Raw genomic sequence first — 14,956 nt, 5'->3', positions numbered from 1 at the left:
GCTCCACCTTCTATATTACCGATTCCCGTATCGCCTTAAAGGATTCTCGCTGCCGTTTCCGTTGTCCACAGGCCCGTAGGAATATCGCGCAAAGCTATCGTCGCTCCCGTGCTAGCAGCGTGATCGCCGGCGAGACAAAGCCAGCCTCGGCGAACGGGCCTACGGAGCGCGAGGGAGAGAGAGAACACGCAAGAGAGAGACGGAGCCCCGTTCCGTGGATCAACAACAAGGATCCGCAGAAGGATTCCCGGATGGGGAGAGGCAACGAGGAACGGGGAGAGACGTGTCGCGAGACACAACAATGAGGAAAGAAGCGACACTTTTTCTTAGGAGAGAATAAAAGAGAAAACTCCCGTTTTCTCGCTCTCTTACCTCTTGGCAAGCCAGTTCGCTGTCGAAGACTAAGAATCTATCGAATATCACTGGAGAAATTATTATCGGTGTACCGCTATCGAGACCGACGTTTGTGCCGCGCTCACGAAGGGTTGCCGTTGGTAGCTGAACCGCGGAGGAGCTAGCAGAGGAAGTAGGTCGAAGGACCACGCCGCCGGGAGGTTCCCGAATTTGTAAAACCGTCCACCTGATTTATTATTTCGTGCGTCCCGTGTCTCGACTCATTTGTCGGCGTAGAGCCAGGCTCGAATTCGCGAGGGCACACAGCGGAGTTTACCGTATCGAGGGGTCGGACCGTTCCGATTCCCGAAAGAATAAAAAGTGAGATAATCAAAACGCGCATTACTATTCTTGTGTTTTCCCGACTGCGTCCCGGATTCCCGATCGAACCCTCCCGTCTACCGACTTAAAATACCGAGGAGCTACCGGTCCCGTCGAATTCGCGTGTCTCGGCCCTTTGGTGGTGTTCCGTTTCGTGTTGGTGATCAGTGCAGCCCGCTGCACCTGGCGCCCAACCATTTTTGGTGCGAGTGTGAACGGCCGAGACGCGTAGACCGACGGCAGTTTGCCGACGGCGAGCGGAAATCGCGTCGCAAAGCATACTAGCCAACGTTCTTAGAAAAACAGTCGATACATTCGAAAAACGGTTGCCATTATATATCCAACAGATGGACAAATGGTGGTACATTTACCACCATTTGGTACCACCATGGTACCACCATAGTAAGTATTTGCTATAGATAAAAAATATGTATACATTCAATGTGACTTTAATGTGATCCTACAGAGTCAATAAGTCTTGCCTTCACTAGCCGGATCAGAATTTTGCTTTCACTGGTCGGATTAGAATCTCGCCTTCACTGGTCCGATCAATCTTGAGTCTTGCCTTCACTTTTTCTTTTTTTGGTCACGCAGGGGAAATTCTCATGGATACCCCCGCTCCTTGGGGAGGGCGGAGGTTATGTCGGACTTTTATTGACTAAAACCCCTGCGGGGTACCTACCGCTCGGACCGTGGTGGGGGGAGTCAAGGGAACTACGCCTGCATTCCCTCCCCGGGGTCTTGCCTTCACTGGCCGGTACACCTTTCAAACACTTTCTTAACTCAAAGTACTGGTTAAAAAAAGGCTTCATTGTAGTGTTTTGGAAAGCTCTCGAAGTAGGCTATAAGAATATCCAATGAAAGATAGGGAATTCTGTTAAAAAATAAAGTGTAACTCCATATGACCTTGGCACATCCACTTAAGGTCAAGCTAATGACGCCATCTTATGTCCCCTTTCGGACCAAACAACTTTTGTTTAAAATGTTTTCCTGTATGTTCCATATTTTTCGACATATTTGCCTGGGACGATTAAAACTAAACACCCTGTATATAGGGTGCGACAAAAGTACGGGATTAGTGAAATATCTCGAAAACAAGACATTTTAGAACAAAATGTTTCATACAAAAGTTGTAGGGTTTTAAAAAGTGCATCATACGCCGACATTTATATGACGTTGAGCATAAGCTTGGAGGGGCTCTCAAGTTTAGGTTGAATTTTTTAAATAGAATGCCCAATTTTTTATCATATATTCTTGTAGCTTATCTCAAGAGCTTTTCAAAACATTATAAGAAAATTATTTTTCGTTAAATATTTTTCGAGACATAAGTTGATAGAGGAGTTCAAGTACCGCCAGCATTAGTATGGCATTATCCAAAGTGTGTCGCATGGAGGTAGCTTGGTATGTATCTATGTGCGCATGCGTGCGTGCTTGTGCTCAAGCAACACGCTGTTGGTGAGAATACGCTTTACGATTATGGGCTTCATTTCTTTTAAGCTTTCGTAGAATTTTTTTAAGAATAAAATAATGGCTACGTTGTCTGAAAAAGAATGCATTTATTTGTTGATAATTGACAATTTGAACATCTAATATAATTATTACCAAAAACATGCACCCGCGCGCGCACACACGGATACACACACATATACACGCACACACGTACGCGCACATGGATACGTACCAAGCTACTTCCATGCGATACACCTTGGATAATGTCATACTAATGCCAGCGGTACTTGAACTCCATCAACTCATGTCTCAAGAAATACAGGGTGCGGCGCCAAAATCCGGACAAAATTAAATTTGAATTTCCCGCCGTTCTATACCACTTCGAGAGGTCACGATTGGCGTCCAAATAGCTTGACGCATGTACTAAACATTCATAATCTCGAAACAGTCACAATGTTGAAACCAAGTGCGGAGTATAATCGAAGAGCCGCGATTATCGAAAGTGTTCGCGCTGGGCGTTCAGCGACAGAAATCATTCGATTCTTCGGGTACCCAAGATCGACTGTGTATGATGTCACGAAGTATAACAAGTCGGAGAAGTCCAACGAAGGTTTTGCAACACCGGCAAGGAAAACTCATTCGAAGGAGCGCGTTGTCAGGACGCCCGAAATCATTCAACGAACTCAGGAGCTGATTTTTGAGGATCCAGGGTAGTCGATTCGAAAATTGTCGTCGGTTGTCAGTGTGAGTGAAAAAACTAAGCATCGAATCGTCGAGGAGGACCTTCGCTACAAGTCTTATACAATTAAAGTGAGACAGATGTTTTCCGAAGCTGCCAGGACAAAGCGAATTGAGCGCTGTAACCTGCTTTTGTGTCCTTTATGAAACAATGCTGCCGGATGCCTCAGGTTTTTTTCTGACGAAAAAATTTTTACTGCCGATGCGAAAATTAATCGAAGGAATGATCGCTGGCTCGCCCATGATCCTGAAGATGTCCCCATTGTTTCCAGAACGAAATTTCCGGCGAATGTTCACGTGCTAGGTGTTATGTCCAGTGAGAGTGATGTCATGCCACCGCATTTCTTTAACAAAGGGGAAAATGTCACAAAAGAAGTTTATTTGTATGTTCTGATAAATGTGATGAAGCCGTGAATGGAAACTGTATCGTCTGGAAAGCCGCATGTTTTCCAGTAGGACGGTGCGCCCGTGCACACAAGTCATTTGGTGCAAAATTGGTTATCGGACAACGTCGACATGTTTTGGTCCAAAGAATTTTGGCCTCCCAACAGCCTAGATTTAAATCCTTTGGACTTCTATGTATGGAGCGTTGTTGAAAGGGTCACTAACAAGTCCAAACATCCAAACGTCGCATCATTGAGAGCCGCTATTGAAGCGGCATTGGCCGATATGGACCGTGACTCATTAAAACGGGCCTGCAAACGCTTCAGACCGAGAATGGAGGCGGTCATTCAAGCAGAAGGGGATTATATTGAGTAAATGTGTTCTTTATGACCTAACAAACAATTTAGTAAAAAAATAATTATAAACTTCTCCATTTTTGCAATAAAATTATGTTTCAAAAAAATGTTTAATTTGTCCGGATTTTGACGCCGCACCCTGTACTTAACGAAAAATAATTTTCTTATAATGTTTTGAGAAGCTCTTCAGATAAGCTACAAGAATATACGATGAAAAATTGGGAAAATTCTATTTAAAAAATTCAACCTAAACTTGAGAGTCTCTCCAAGCTTATGTTCAACGTCACATAAATAGCAGCGTTTGATGCATTTTTTTAAATCCTATAACTTTTGTATGAAACATTTTGTTCTAAAATGTCTTGTTTTCGAGATATTTCACCGGTCCGGTACTTTTGCCGCACCCTGTATGTGTATGTGTGTGTTCTCTCATTATGCTGCATGTTGTATGTATTTTGGTACAAGAAAGTCTCAACGTTAAGTCACTGTAGCTCGAAAACTATTTATTACTGGACTTCCGGCCTATTGACATTTGATCTACACATCAAGAGCTATCATATAGTAAATCTACAAAAGATTTAGCCAAAAGTAATTTTCTATAAGGAGTCTCCAAGGTTCTTTATCTGCGATCACGTTTTTATTTTATATAATACGTTGCATATCATATCATTAGAATTAATTAGTTTTCATCTTGTAATATGAAAAATATCCACAAACTATTATGAAGCATAGCACAAGTAAAGAGAAATAACCTAATGATATCGTACAATGCGGTGCCTATAATACGATATTATCATGTCGTTTTTAATCGTCGTAATTAAAAATTTAATCCTGACCACTTTCTAGTGTTATACATGGATAAATTTAGTATTCAATATTTTTCAATTTTTGTCCTTACAAAAATTTAAAAATTTAAAAATTTTAAAAAATGATAATGAAGGGAGGAGGAGCTATTAAAAATTTTGCATTAATTAAATTTGAGCAGACTGTTTCAAAAAGTACAAATTACTGTACAACTTTATTATGAAATATGTTTTCATATATTTCATAGTTTGGGAAATATTTGCAAAAAATGGAAAAGATTGTTTCTTTCGAAAAATTTCCACTCCTAAACGTTGAAAAAATATAGGTTTAGTATTTTTTAATCTTCTATAACATATGTAAAGCCCATAAAAATCGATAAAGGACAATTTTTACGGTTTTCGATGGTTTCCTTATTAGAAAAAAGTAACAGAAATTAATAATATCAAAAGTAATGGAAACAGTAACAACTCCTTACTTTTTGAATAACTTTTTGAATAACTTTTTGAATAACGAGTTAATTTTCAAAGTAAATGATAGTGAGTGAAGGAGTGCGGTATAGTAGCTAAGAATTACTGTAAAAAAATTATTTTCTCCCAATCTCCTCTGGTATGTGTATGTACATAAAATATCTGAATGTTTTTAATTACTCACTTAGCAGGAGATACAGCAGCTTCTAATTGGCTCGATTTTTCTCTTACAACAGCTCCGACAACGTTTTTCTCAATTTCCTCGTGTTTAGGTATAACTTCGCGTATTACATCTATTGACGGTAATACAGATTCAATGTACTTGTCTTCAGCAACTTCGCAATTCGCCGGACTTATTGCTTCCTCAATGTGTTCTGGCAATTGCGATGAAGAAATTATATGTTCGTTACTCGGAAAAATATCACTAGAATCAAGACTCTTAGACTTGCCACAATTGCGGAGTCTGGGCGGTTTCAAATTCTGTTGATTTACATCAGAGTGCTGGGGTTTACTTTTTTTTCTTCGTTTCGTTTTCCGCGACACCAAAACTAGCCTCTTGTCCGGCGCGTCTCGCCGGAGCATTCTTAGAGCTACGTCACATGGAACCAATTGAGCGTCTACCAAGTCTAAGTATCCGACGCTGCAGCTTCTAACTATTGAATCGCTTGAGCACATCGGACTGATACTGATTACTGTAGAAGTCCTATGTACGCTACGTAATTGCTCCAAAGTTTCCGTATCGCCACGAGTTTCATCGTCGATGAAATGCATCTCATCCAGTTTACCAGTAGAAGGCGTCCCGACGTTCGCATAATCGGAATTTGTCTTTCCATAGCACACATGGCATTTGAGATCCTTACCTCCATATTTCGAAAAACACTGCGAACATGAGGACCCGAAACACTGATCGATATTTTCTGGAAACTGATAGGAACACGCCGGTGAAACCATACCGGCAATAGCGTGCATGCCGCTTTTATTCAGCAAAATCGTTCCTTGTCCTAGTTGTGTGTGAGAAGAACTATTCGAAGGCGTTATATCAGCGCTCGTCATATTCGTTCCGATATTTTGATTATTTTTAGTATATACAAAACTATTAGTGTTATGTGATGTCGCGGCTTGAATGGTGCTAATATGCGGTGCAGTGATCGAGTTGACATTATTTTCACACGCGGTATTACTTAAACCATTCAGATACACAGTTTGTGTTGAGGTGCACTCAACGGTGTTTTCTAAAGTCTTCAAGATTGAGGCCTGAGAAATATTTCGGCTGCTCGATGCTTCCGCGTTCAAAGTTTGACCGTTGTGCATTGACATAGAAATAATGTTCGCTGAACAACACGTCAGGTTCGGTTTGTCGTCTTGCGAAAATTGATGGAACTTGTTATTCTCCAACTCTTTTTTCACAGTTACACCCACCTGCTGATCTGCGAGAACGTTTTTCATTCTTTGGATACTGTTGACGAAGTCGGCATTAGCATTTGAAGTTGCTATTAGTGTCTGTGTAGGCGCCACCGCGTTCTTCGGCGATTGCAAAGCTGGCACATCGCAACACCGCGGCGGATTATGCCTCGGCGGTGTACGATAAGTGTTTGTAGGAGCATTTCTAATATTTTCATATAGATTACTCATGTCCTGCATATCTACATATGAATACTCGTTTTCGTAGCTTTCGACTCTTGCTAACGACGAGGATAAGGTCTCTGATGTTAGGAACTGATTAGAAATTTGAGACTTGGGTCGATTTGAGTTGAGTCGGGTGTTGCGAGAAGTCATCGGTGCGATTGGTGGTGGCTGCGTTTCCATAGTAGTCCGTGAACTAGCTTGAAAATCTTGATACGATTCCTCTTCATCCTCGGAGAACAAATTGGGGTTAAATGTGGGATCCGGTCCTAGGAGAAAATTGAGTCATCATTAATATTTATCTTATAAATGACTCAATTCCGTCATAAACGACGAAGCAAACACTTCATTGTTCGTAGTATATGATAAAACAAATATTATTCAATCTAAAATGTTGTAAGAATAATTAAAAATGCTTGCTTTAAAATAACTAGTTTAAGGGGATCTTATAGTCCAAAACTTTCAGAAAATCGAAAAAAACTTTTTTACATATTTTTATAGCACAACATCTTAAGAATATGTAAGTATACTTTCGAAATTCGAAAAACAAAGTTATAAGCGATTTAACGTCCGACCATTTGACGCTGTCAGGTACGGGTCGGAGCAAATAGGAATTTTTTGCTGTCGAAGAAATAGCAAACAAAGAAACAAAATCTTCTACATGTATAGTAGTCTTCTACATGTATAGTAGTCTTTATATGTATGTATATTCTCAGCAAGATTGTAATCTCTAATGGTCATTCGAACTCAGTTCTTTCTCGAATCTTATGCATAATTAGCTGCAGGAGTGTTTAACGAGGGTCATGTTACCATTCTACAAGTTATGGAAACGATGGTAATAATTATTGATTAGTAATGTAAGTTATTTCCTGATTACGCCTATAAACGGCGACTCACATATGCGGAAATCAAGAATGCTGATACTACAACGAAAGTTCGTATGGCTAACCAAAGCAATGTGGAGAAATTACATTAATTTAGAGAAATTAGATTTTTACGAAGAATCGGAAGGGTTATTCTATGGTCCAGGAATAGTAGATTAGCCAGAACAACCCCCTTCGATTCTCCTATTTTGCCCGTATATTTCCATGTCTACATAAATTTACACATTATTTTATTAAATATGATGTGTAAGTTTATCGAAACAGAAAGTCAGCTAATTTATATTAAAGAAATATTGGTCACAGAGGAGATGAAAATGCAACTAAAAGCTTTAGGAAAACCTATGAATTTAGATATATTTGATATAATTAATGACATTTTATCTTAAATAATAATACAAAAAAGAATCAACATATTAAAAAAATATCAAAACATTGTGAAACTTAAAAATACTTGTATTGGGTTGGCAAATAAGTTCGTTCGATTTTTGTTTCAATGTAAGTTTCATGCGGATTCACTTTTCTTTTCTCAGCGCTATCGTGCAAATCAAATACACATTTGGAAGTTTCACTGCTTATGTTATGCTGCGTTTGGTTTGGCTAACATCAGTATTGTGTGTGCTGCGTAGCTGTGAACTACGGAAATAAATAACGTGCATTATCGTCACATTTTGCTCTATTATTTTAAAAAAGGCAAACGAGTTGCGAATGCTCATAAAAAGATATGCCGTGTGAGATGATGCCTTAACAGAACGCGTATGCCAAAAGTGGTATGCCAATTTCCATTTTGGAGATTTCGACGTCAATGATGCGCCTCGTTCCGGTCGCCCGACCGAGATTAATTCAAGTGACATTAAGGCTATAATCGAAGTAAATCCATTCCAATCGGTACGAGAGATTGCTACGACATTGAATATATCCCAAGCGTAGAAAAGCATTTGCGCCAGCTAGGATACGTTTCTCGGCTTAATGTTTGGGTGCCGCATCAATTAACTGAGGCTAATTTGACCACACGCATATCCACCTGCGATGCGCTACGGAAGCGCCAAGAAAACGATCCATTTTTTAAACGAATGGTGACGGGTGACGAAAAATGGGTCGTCTACGATAATATAACGCGTAAAAGATCATGGGGGCACAGCAGCGAGCCACCGTGAACAATCTCGAAGGCGGGATTGCATCCGAAGAAAATAATACTCTCCGTATGGTGGAATTTCAAGGCTGTCATCTATTACGAACTGTTACCGTCAGGCAAAACGATTGATTCAACTGTATACTGTTCGCAATTGACGAAATTGAACCAAGCAATCTGCACAAAACGTCCAGAATTGGCAAATCGCAAGGGTGTCGTCTTCCACCACGACAACGCCAGACCTCATATGTCATTGACCACTCGAAACAAATTGCTTCAGCTTGGCTGGGATGTTTTGTCTCATCTTCCGTATTCACCGGATCTTGCCCCTTCCGATTATCATTTATTCCGGTCACTGCAGAACTCTATGAACGGGAAAATCTTCAAGGATGAAGAGGCCGTTAAAAACCACCTGGATTGGTTTTTCGCCGATAAGCCCCAGACGTTTTACGAACGCCGGTTTAATGAAGCTGGTGGAAAGATGGCTAGAGGTCATCGATAAAGATGGCCAATATGTAATTGATTAAAATTTATCTTGTGTATCAAAAAATTGTGTTTTATTCTACTCTAAAAAACCGAACAAACTTATTTGCCAACCCAATATCATCATAAGCTATCATTTAGATTACAATTCGATTCAATCCGTGAGGTCCACCAAACAGGCGAAAAAACAGGTGCTTTTGCAGTTGCTCTTTATTTTTAAGTTTTTAGTTGTTGACAAGAAATGTCCAAGCTTTAATTTAAGCTTTGTTTTATCCCAATATGATAATTTTCGGCTGAGTTGATTAGTTTTTCGCCGATAAGCCCCAGACGTTTTATAAACGCGGCATAATGAAGTTAGTGGAAAGATGGCTAGAGGTCATCGATAAAGATGGCCAATATATAATTGATTAAAATTTATCTTGTGTATTGTTACGTCCTGTGAACTCCGGGCAATTAACAATTCTTTTTTTCTCTCAAACTTCTATTCTTCTAATATAACAAAGGTCGTAGGAAACAGACATATCTGGCGGACAGCCGTCGCGTCAAATCGAAGGCGATATTCCATAATTAAAAACAGTACCCTATTGTGAAAATCTACACGTCTTTGTTCAGAGTTTATATCTGGGTAGTATTCACCAAGTGTATCCGTCGGCCTAGCTATAAAATTTGAAACTCTGCGCTAACAGATCTCCAGTAAAACAAAGCAACTCGAAACACTCTTGCTTTAAAACCTTGAAACCTACATCTCCCTAATCTAAAACCATATGCAGTCTAACAACAAAGCTTAGTCGTAAAATCTTATCTCAGCCTTTGATTTACGGCATCTTGACTTTTCCAGCTGGCCTTTTGTATACATTTCTTTATCCCACCAGAACCACCACCACCGCACTTTTACATCTAACTCATTCGGCCAATCATAACCTATCCACCTAAAATTATGAAACATCCACGCTCCACCCCTTATCCCATCTATATTTATGTCTTCTAGAACTAACTGTCTCCTCTCACGAGGTCTTTTAACCTCACCCTTAATTTCTAATGGCTAAGACTTTTCCCCACTAAGGACCAATACTAAAAATTTACTAATTAAATCTTTGACATCATTGGGCTCTCCTTAGGGCTTCACCCCTTTCCCAAAGGCCATCTCTCTATCCACCCTGGTGGATCCTACCTCCGATCATCAGTATAAAAACCGCGACAATTCGCCTCCGCGAGCATTCAGATAGTCAGATATTCAGATATCCAAATATTCAGTCATTCAGATATCCAAATATTTAGTCATTCAGATATTCAGTCATTCAATCATTCAGACATTCAGATTATTCAGACATTCAGACTGTGACAAGTTAATATCCAATCACTCGGACAGGTCACCATTGAATACCTTTTGTTACTCCCTGCAACTTTTGTTGAAGAAGTGTTTTACGATAACTAATATTTCAAGAGTTACCTGGCCGTATCGGAACTTTTTGAACACTCTGTATATATACGTATATAGAGGCATTACAATTTTAAATATTTCTCAATGTTCAAATACGTCTCTTTCTCCATAATAAATATGGTATCTTCTAAAATCGTGCTGTATAATATTCAATAAATTATCTTTTAATTCTTTATAAATATTTATCGGCATGTCTTGCCGTAAAATACTAATGTTTGACAAATGCGTCTCATATTTTAGAGTATTTATACCGTCACGTATGCACAGTGTTATCGCATGTATGTTTCAAAACAAGTTTTCTTAATAAGAAAATAATATTATATAATTAAAATAAAAGGTCAAAAATATTAAATATCACCATCATAACGAAATTGTTTTGCACAGTAACTGATGTCGATCGTATCATAATTTCACAAATCAATAAATCGAAATTGTTTTCGATTAAATCGTGCTTACAGAGATGACTTCATCGCATTATCACATCTTCTTTCACTAATACCTCAGAGTTTTATAGAATTGTTAATAAAATGCATCCATTCAATAGTGTCAATTGTAGATACATTCAAAAATAAAAATTTATCTATCATTTTGCAAACAATCAGACAAAATTTTGAGATATTGGTAAAAGAAATTAGGCATATTAATGCTGTGAAATCAGCTTTGTAAGCAAGATTTAATAAAAAATGTCCGACTTTCTGGCTTATAAACTTATCATTCGATATCAATCTCCTTATAATAAACATTTTTCATATTTTCATAACTATATTTGATAACCTCCCCTTTAATTTTTCAACTTATGAATTAGACAATATTATTTTGTTATTAATACTGTATTATCAATTTTATAGACTTACCACGTGAGCGCATGATATTAGTTAATTTTTAATAAAAATTTTTATATCTTTATGATATTTGTATGATATCTTTTACGTTTCAACTTAATAAAATAATATTATTTTCTTATTGATGCTATATTATTACGAAATATTTGTGCAATAATGTGATGTAAATATGTAACGGTGTAAATAGTCCGCAGTGAGACACTTCTTGTTATACTTCTTGTTATGTCAGGTATGTAAATATGAAATCGGAATTTTTGTATAGAAAATACACGTTTATTGTATGAAAATGATAAAAAATATTTTATTTGAAGTATTGCCCATCGCTAGCTATACATTTTTCCCACCTGTCTGACAATTTGTGGATGCCACGTCAAAAAAACTGTTGCTCTTTTGAGGCAAACTAGTCATCAAGCCATTTTCGTACATTTTCGTAAGAAGTGAAGCGCTGCTCAGCAAGTGCGTGTCCCATCGATGCAAATAAATAGTAATCGGACGGAGCCAAGTCTGGTGAGTAAGTCGCATGCGAAAATATTTCCCAACTAAACGCCTCAACCGGTTTCCTTGACCAGTTTTGCTGTGTGTGATGGTGCATTATCATGAAGCAAAATCACTTTGTATTGCCTTTTTTGATATTCTGGTCGTTTTTCACGCAAAGCTTGATTCAAATCGATCATTTGTTGTCGGTAGCGTTCAGTATGAACGGTTTCGCCAAGTTTTAGCAGCTCATAATAGATTACACCTTTCTGATCCCACCAAACACAGAGCATTGTCTTCCGTCCATAGCGATTTGGCCTTGCAGTCGATGTCGATGGTTTGCCTGAAGTTACCCATGATCTTTTACGCTTAGGATTCTCAAAATATATCCACTTTTCATCGCCAGTCACAATTCGATAGAGAAATGACTTTCTTTTGTACCTCGCGAGCCGCATTTCGCAAGTGGTTTTTCGGTTTTCGTGCTGTCTTTCATTCAATTCATGTGGGTCCCATTTCCCCATCTTCTGGATCTTTCCCATGGCTTTCAAACGTATGGAGACAGCTTCTCGTGTCACATTTAATTGATCCGCGAGTTGTTGTTGCGTTTGATTGCGTTCATCCTCATCCAACAATGCTTGCAATTCGCTGTCCTCAAACTTTTTCGATGGTCTTCCACGTTCTTCGTTTCTCACGTAAAAATCGTTACTTTTGAATTTTTTAAACCACTCAAAGCACTGTGATTTACCAAGAGCATGTTCACTGTAAGCTTCGACAAGTATTCGATGCAATTCTGTAGCAGTTTTCTTCAAATGGTAACAGAAAATCAATGCTGTCCGCAAATCATAGCTTTCATAGCAGGCATAAAATTCGACATGTTCAACGCTATTATGCTGTAACTATACTGTTGTATGAAACTTGTATTGTTGTGAGTTGAAAATCTTTGTCAGATGTCAACAAATGGAAATGGCGCCAATGACGCAGTTTGGCGGTAACTACATTAACAGCTAGGGCCATCTATAGGCAAATTCCGGTTTCATATTTACAGACCTCGTATGTGTACGTGCTTATAATACGTTCGTACAAAAAAAGTCATGCATATTAATCCGTTTAATGTTATTGCGTTGCTTCAGGCATTGTTTAAAATAGAAGAGAAGCAAGATACGTTGATGAATATTTATAAAAAAAAATTGAAAGATAATTTATTGAATGTTATATAGCACTGTGTATAGAAGATACCGTACTTATTGCGGAGCAAGAGACATACCTGGACATTGATAAATTTAAAATTGTAATGTTTCTATATATGTATATGTATAATATGTTAATATAAACTCACATGTATACTTCTCTCGTCTGTTGTATCAAACACACTTAAAAATAATGAGATGTGAAATATATGTTATAAATAAAAAAAATGTTCCGCGTCCCGCGTTTGTGTTAATAATTTCTGAATTATTTTATATTATTATATTAATTAAAATGCGTTCAAAAAATGTGTCTAATAGATATTCGTTATTTGCGTAACGATGTAGCGATTAATAGAAAATTTGTTGAGACTTGTGAGGAAAGCGGGATGGAGAATTGTTTAAATTTAGGTTATCCGACCGTGGAGAAGGTACCGGTACATTCGCGGGTTTTCGTAGAGGTTTAGTTAGGGAAATTTTCTTTGAAAATGCCCATGTTCGTCGTGGAATGATTGCCTTTTGGGAACCGGTTTCTTGACAAATGCGGAGTCCAGCATGCGGGAGGCTTCAGGAATTTCGCAGTCGAATGGGAAAACTATCACTTGTGCGAGGATTAGATAGGAAAAAGACAAATACCGGAGAGGCTGCAGCCTTTCTTCTTGCGGCATTCCGAAAAGTTAGACGATCTTCAGAAAGAGAAGGCCGAATTTACTTCTGGCCGAATTTACTTCTGAACTCAATGATATATTTTCGGATCTCAGCTGGAAATTGTGATGTGGGAAAACATCGGATTGATTTATTGGACAACCGGCCGATTAAGCAGAATCTGCGACGAGTTCCGCTAAAGATGGGAGCCGAAGCTGAAAAGCTCATTAACCGTTTGAGTCCCAAGCAGCGCGATCGCGCTGTTCAGATTTTATGTCGAGAAAACCCAGTACATTTCGATCATTGTGGACAACTGACGGTGCGTTACCGATTGTCGAAGTCGCGCGCTCAGATTTACTGAAGCAAGTATATCACACCGATCCTTTTAATGTAAATAGTACATTTTATAATAGGTAGAATAATACTATAATAATGCAATAATACATTACAAAATAAAAATTTTTATTTCATTGTTATCTTCTCAATAATTTTTATCGAACAAAACTTGAAATATTTATAAATTTACAGTACGCATATGTAATAATACAGATGTATTTTATAAAATAACGAATTACAAATTAACAATATTTTTGTGTTATGAACAAATAATTTAAATGGAGAGTAACAATTATAATTTGTAACATCGGTGTTTATCAAAACATGTTGGATGGATTCCTTTTGCTTCCGTTGCTTCGTCTAATCATTTTGAAACACACAATTATTAACAATGAGAAACACTTACGCAAGAATACGTCCGATCGCTTTGCAAACTACAATAAATGTGACAGAGCGATGAGAAAAAGACGAGAATCGCGTTACCTAACAAATACAAGAAGCGGTATTGGTCCGATTGGGATTCATCGATGTAAAATAAACAAAGCGCTATCGCGCTGCTTGGTATTTCTCGACTTAAAATAAAACAAGCGCTATCGCGCTGCTTGGGTCTTTTCATACTCATTTATAGAAAGCGCGGTTGCGCTGTTTGGGATTCTTCGACAGTGTTTTTTCAATACCCCCTGGGACTCAAACGGTTAAGGAGATGCGGGAAAAAAGAGTTACTGAAGAATTGCATAGCCCTTGGCTTTCGCCTGTGGTCTTGACCAGAAGTCATGCAGATTCTGTGTGGATTATCGACGTCTCAATGCAGTCACCGTCAAGGATTCTTATCCATTACCACGAATGGATGATTTGCTTGATCAATTATCAGGAAACGTATGGTTTTCGACGATCGATCTGAAGAGCGGATACTGACAAGTGAAACTTCGTGATGGGGACAAAAAAAAGACAATTTTCTCTATTAAGAAAGAGTTGTGGCAATTTACTATTATGCCATTCGGGTTGT

The 14,956-nt window shown here is 38.4% G+C and overlaps 2 protein-coding genes across 5 annotated transcripts in view; one reads left to right on the top strand and one right to left on the bottom strand.

Moving 5' to 3' along the window:
• Tusp (WD40 superfamily protein Tusp) overlaps positions 1–14,956 on the bottom strand; it is an 86,005-nt gene that overhangs the window by 23,909 nt on the left and 47,140 nt on the right. For all 4 annotated transcript variants that reach the window (XM_011142543.3, XM_019841837.2, XM_025305880.1 and 1 more), the window contains one exon: positions 5,094–6,801. In XM_011142543.3, the coding sequence (XP_011140845.1) occupies positions 5,094–6,801 (1,708 nt within the window). The remainder of the gene's footprint in view (positions 1–5,093; positions 6,802–14,956) is intronic.
• LOC105184020 (mitoferrin-2) overlaps positions 1–14,956 on the top strand; it is an 82,779-nt gene that overhangs the window by 66,473 nt on the left and 1,350 nt on the right. The gene's annotated exons all lie outside the window — the stretch shown is intronic.

Source organism: Harpegnathos saltator, unplaced genomic scaffold (assembly GCF_003227715.2).
Source record: "Harpegnathos saltator strain DR-91 unplaced genomic scaffold, Hsal_v8.6 scaffold720, whole genome shotgun sequence".
Taxonomy (NCBI): domain Eukaryota; kingdom Metazoa; phylum Arthropoda; class Insecta; order Hymenoptera; family Formicidae; genus Harpegnathos; species Harpegnathos saltator.
This window is presented reverse-complemented; position numbering and strand designations above follow the sequence as displayed.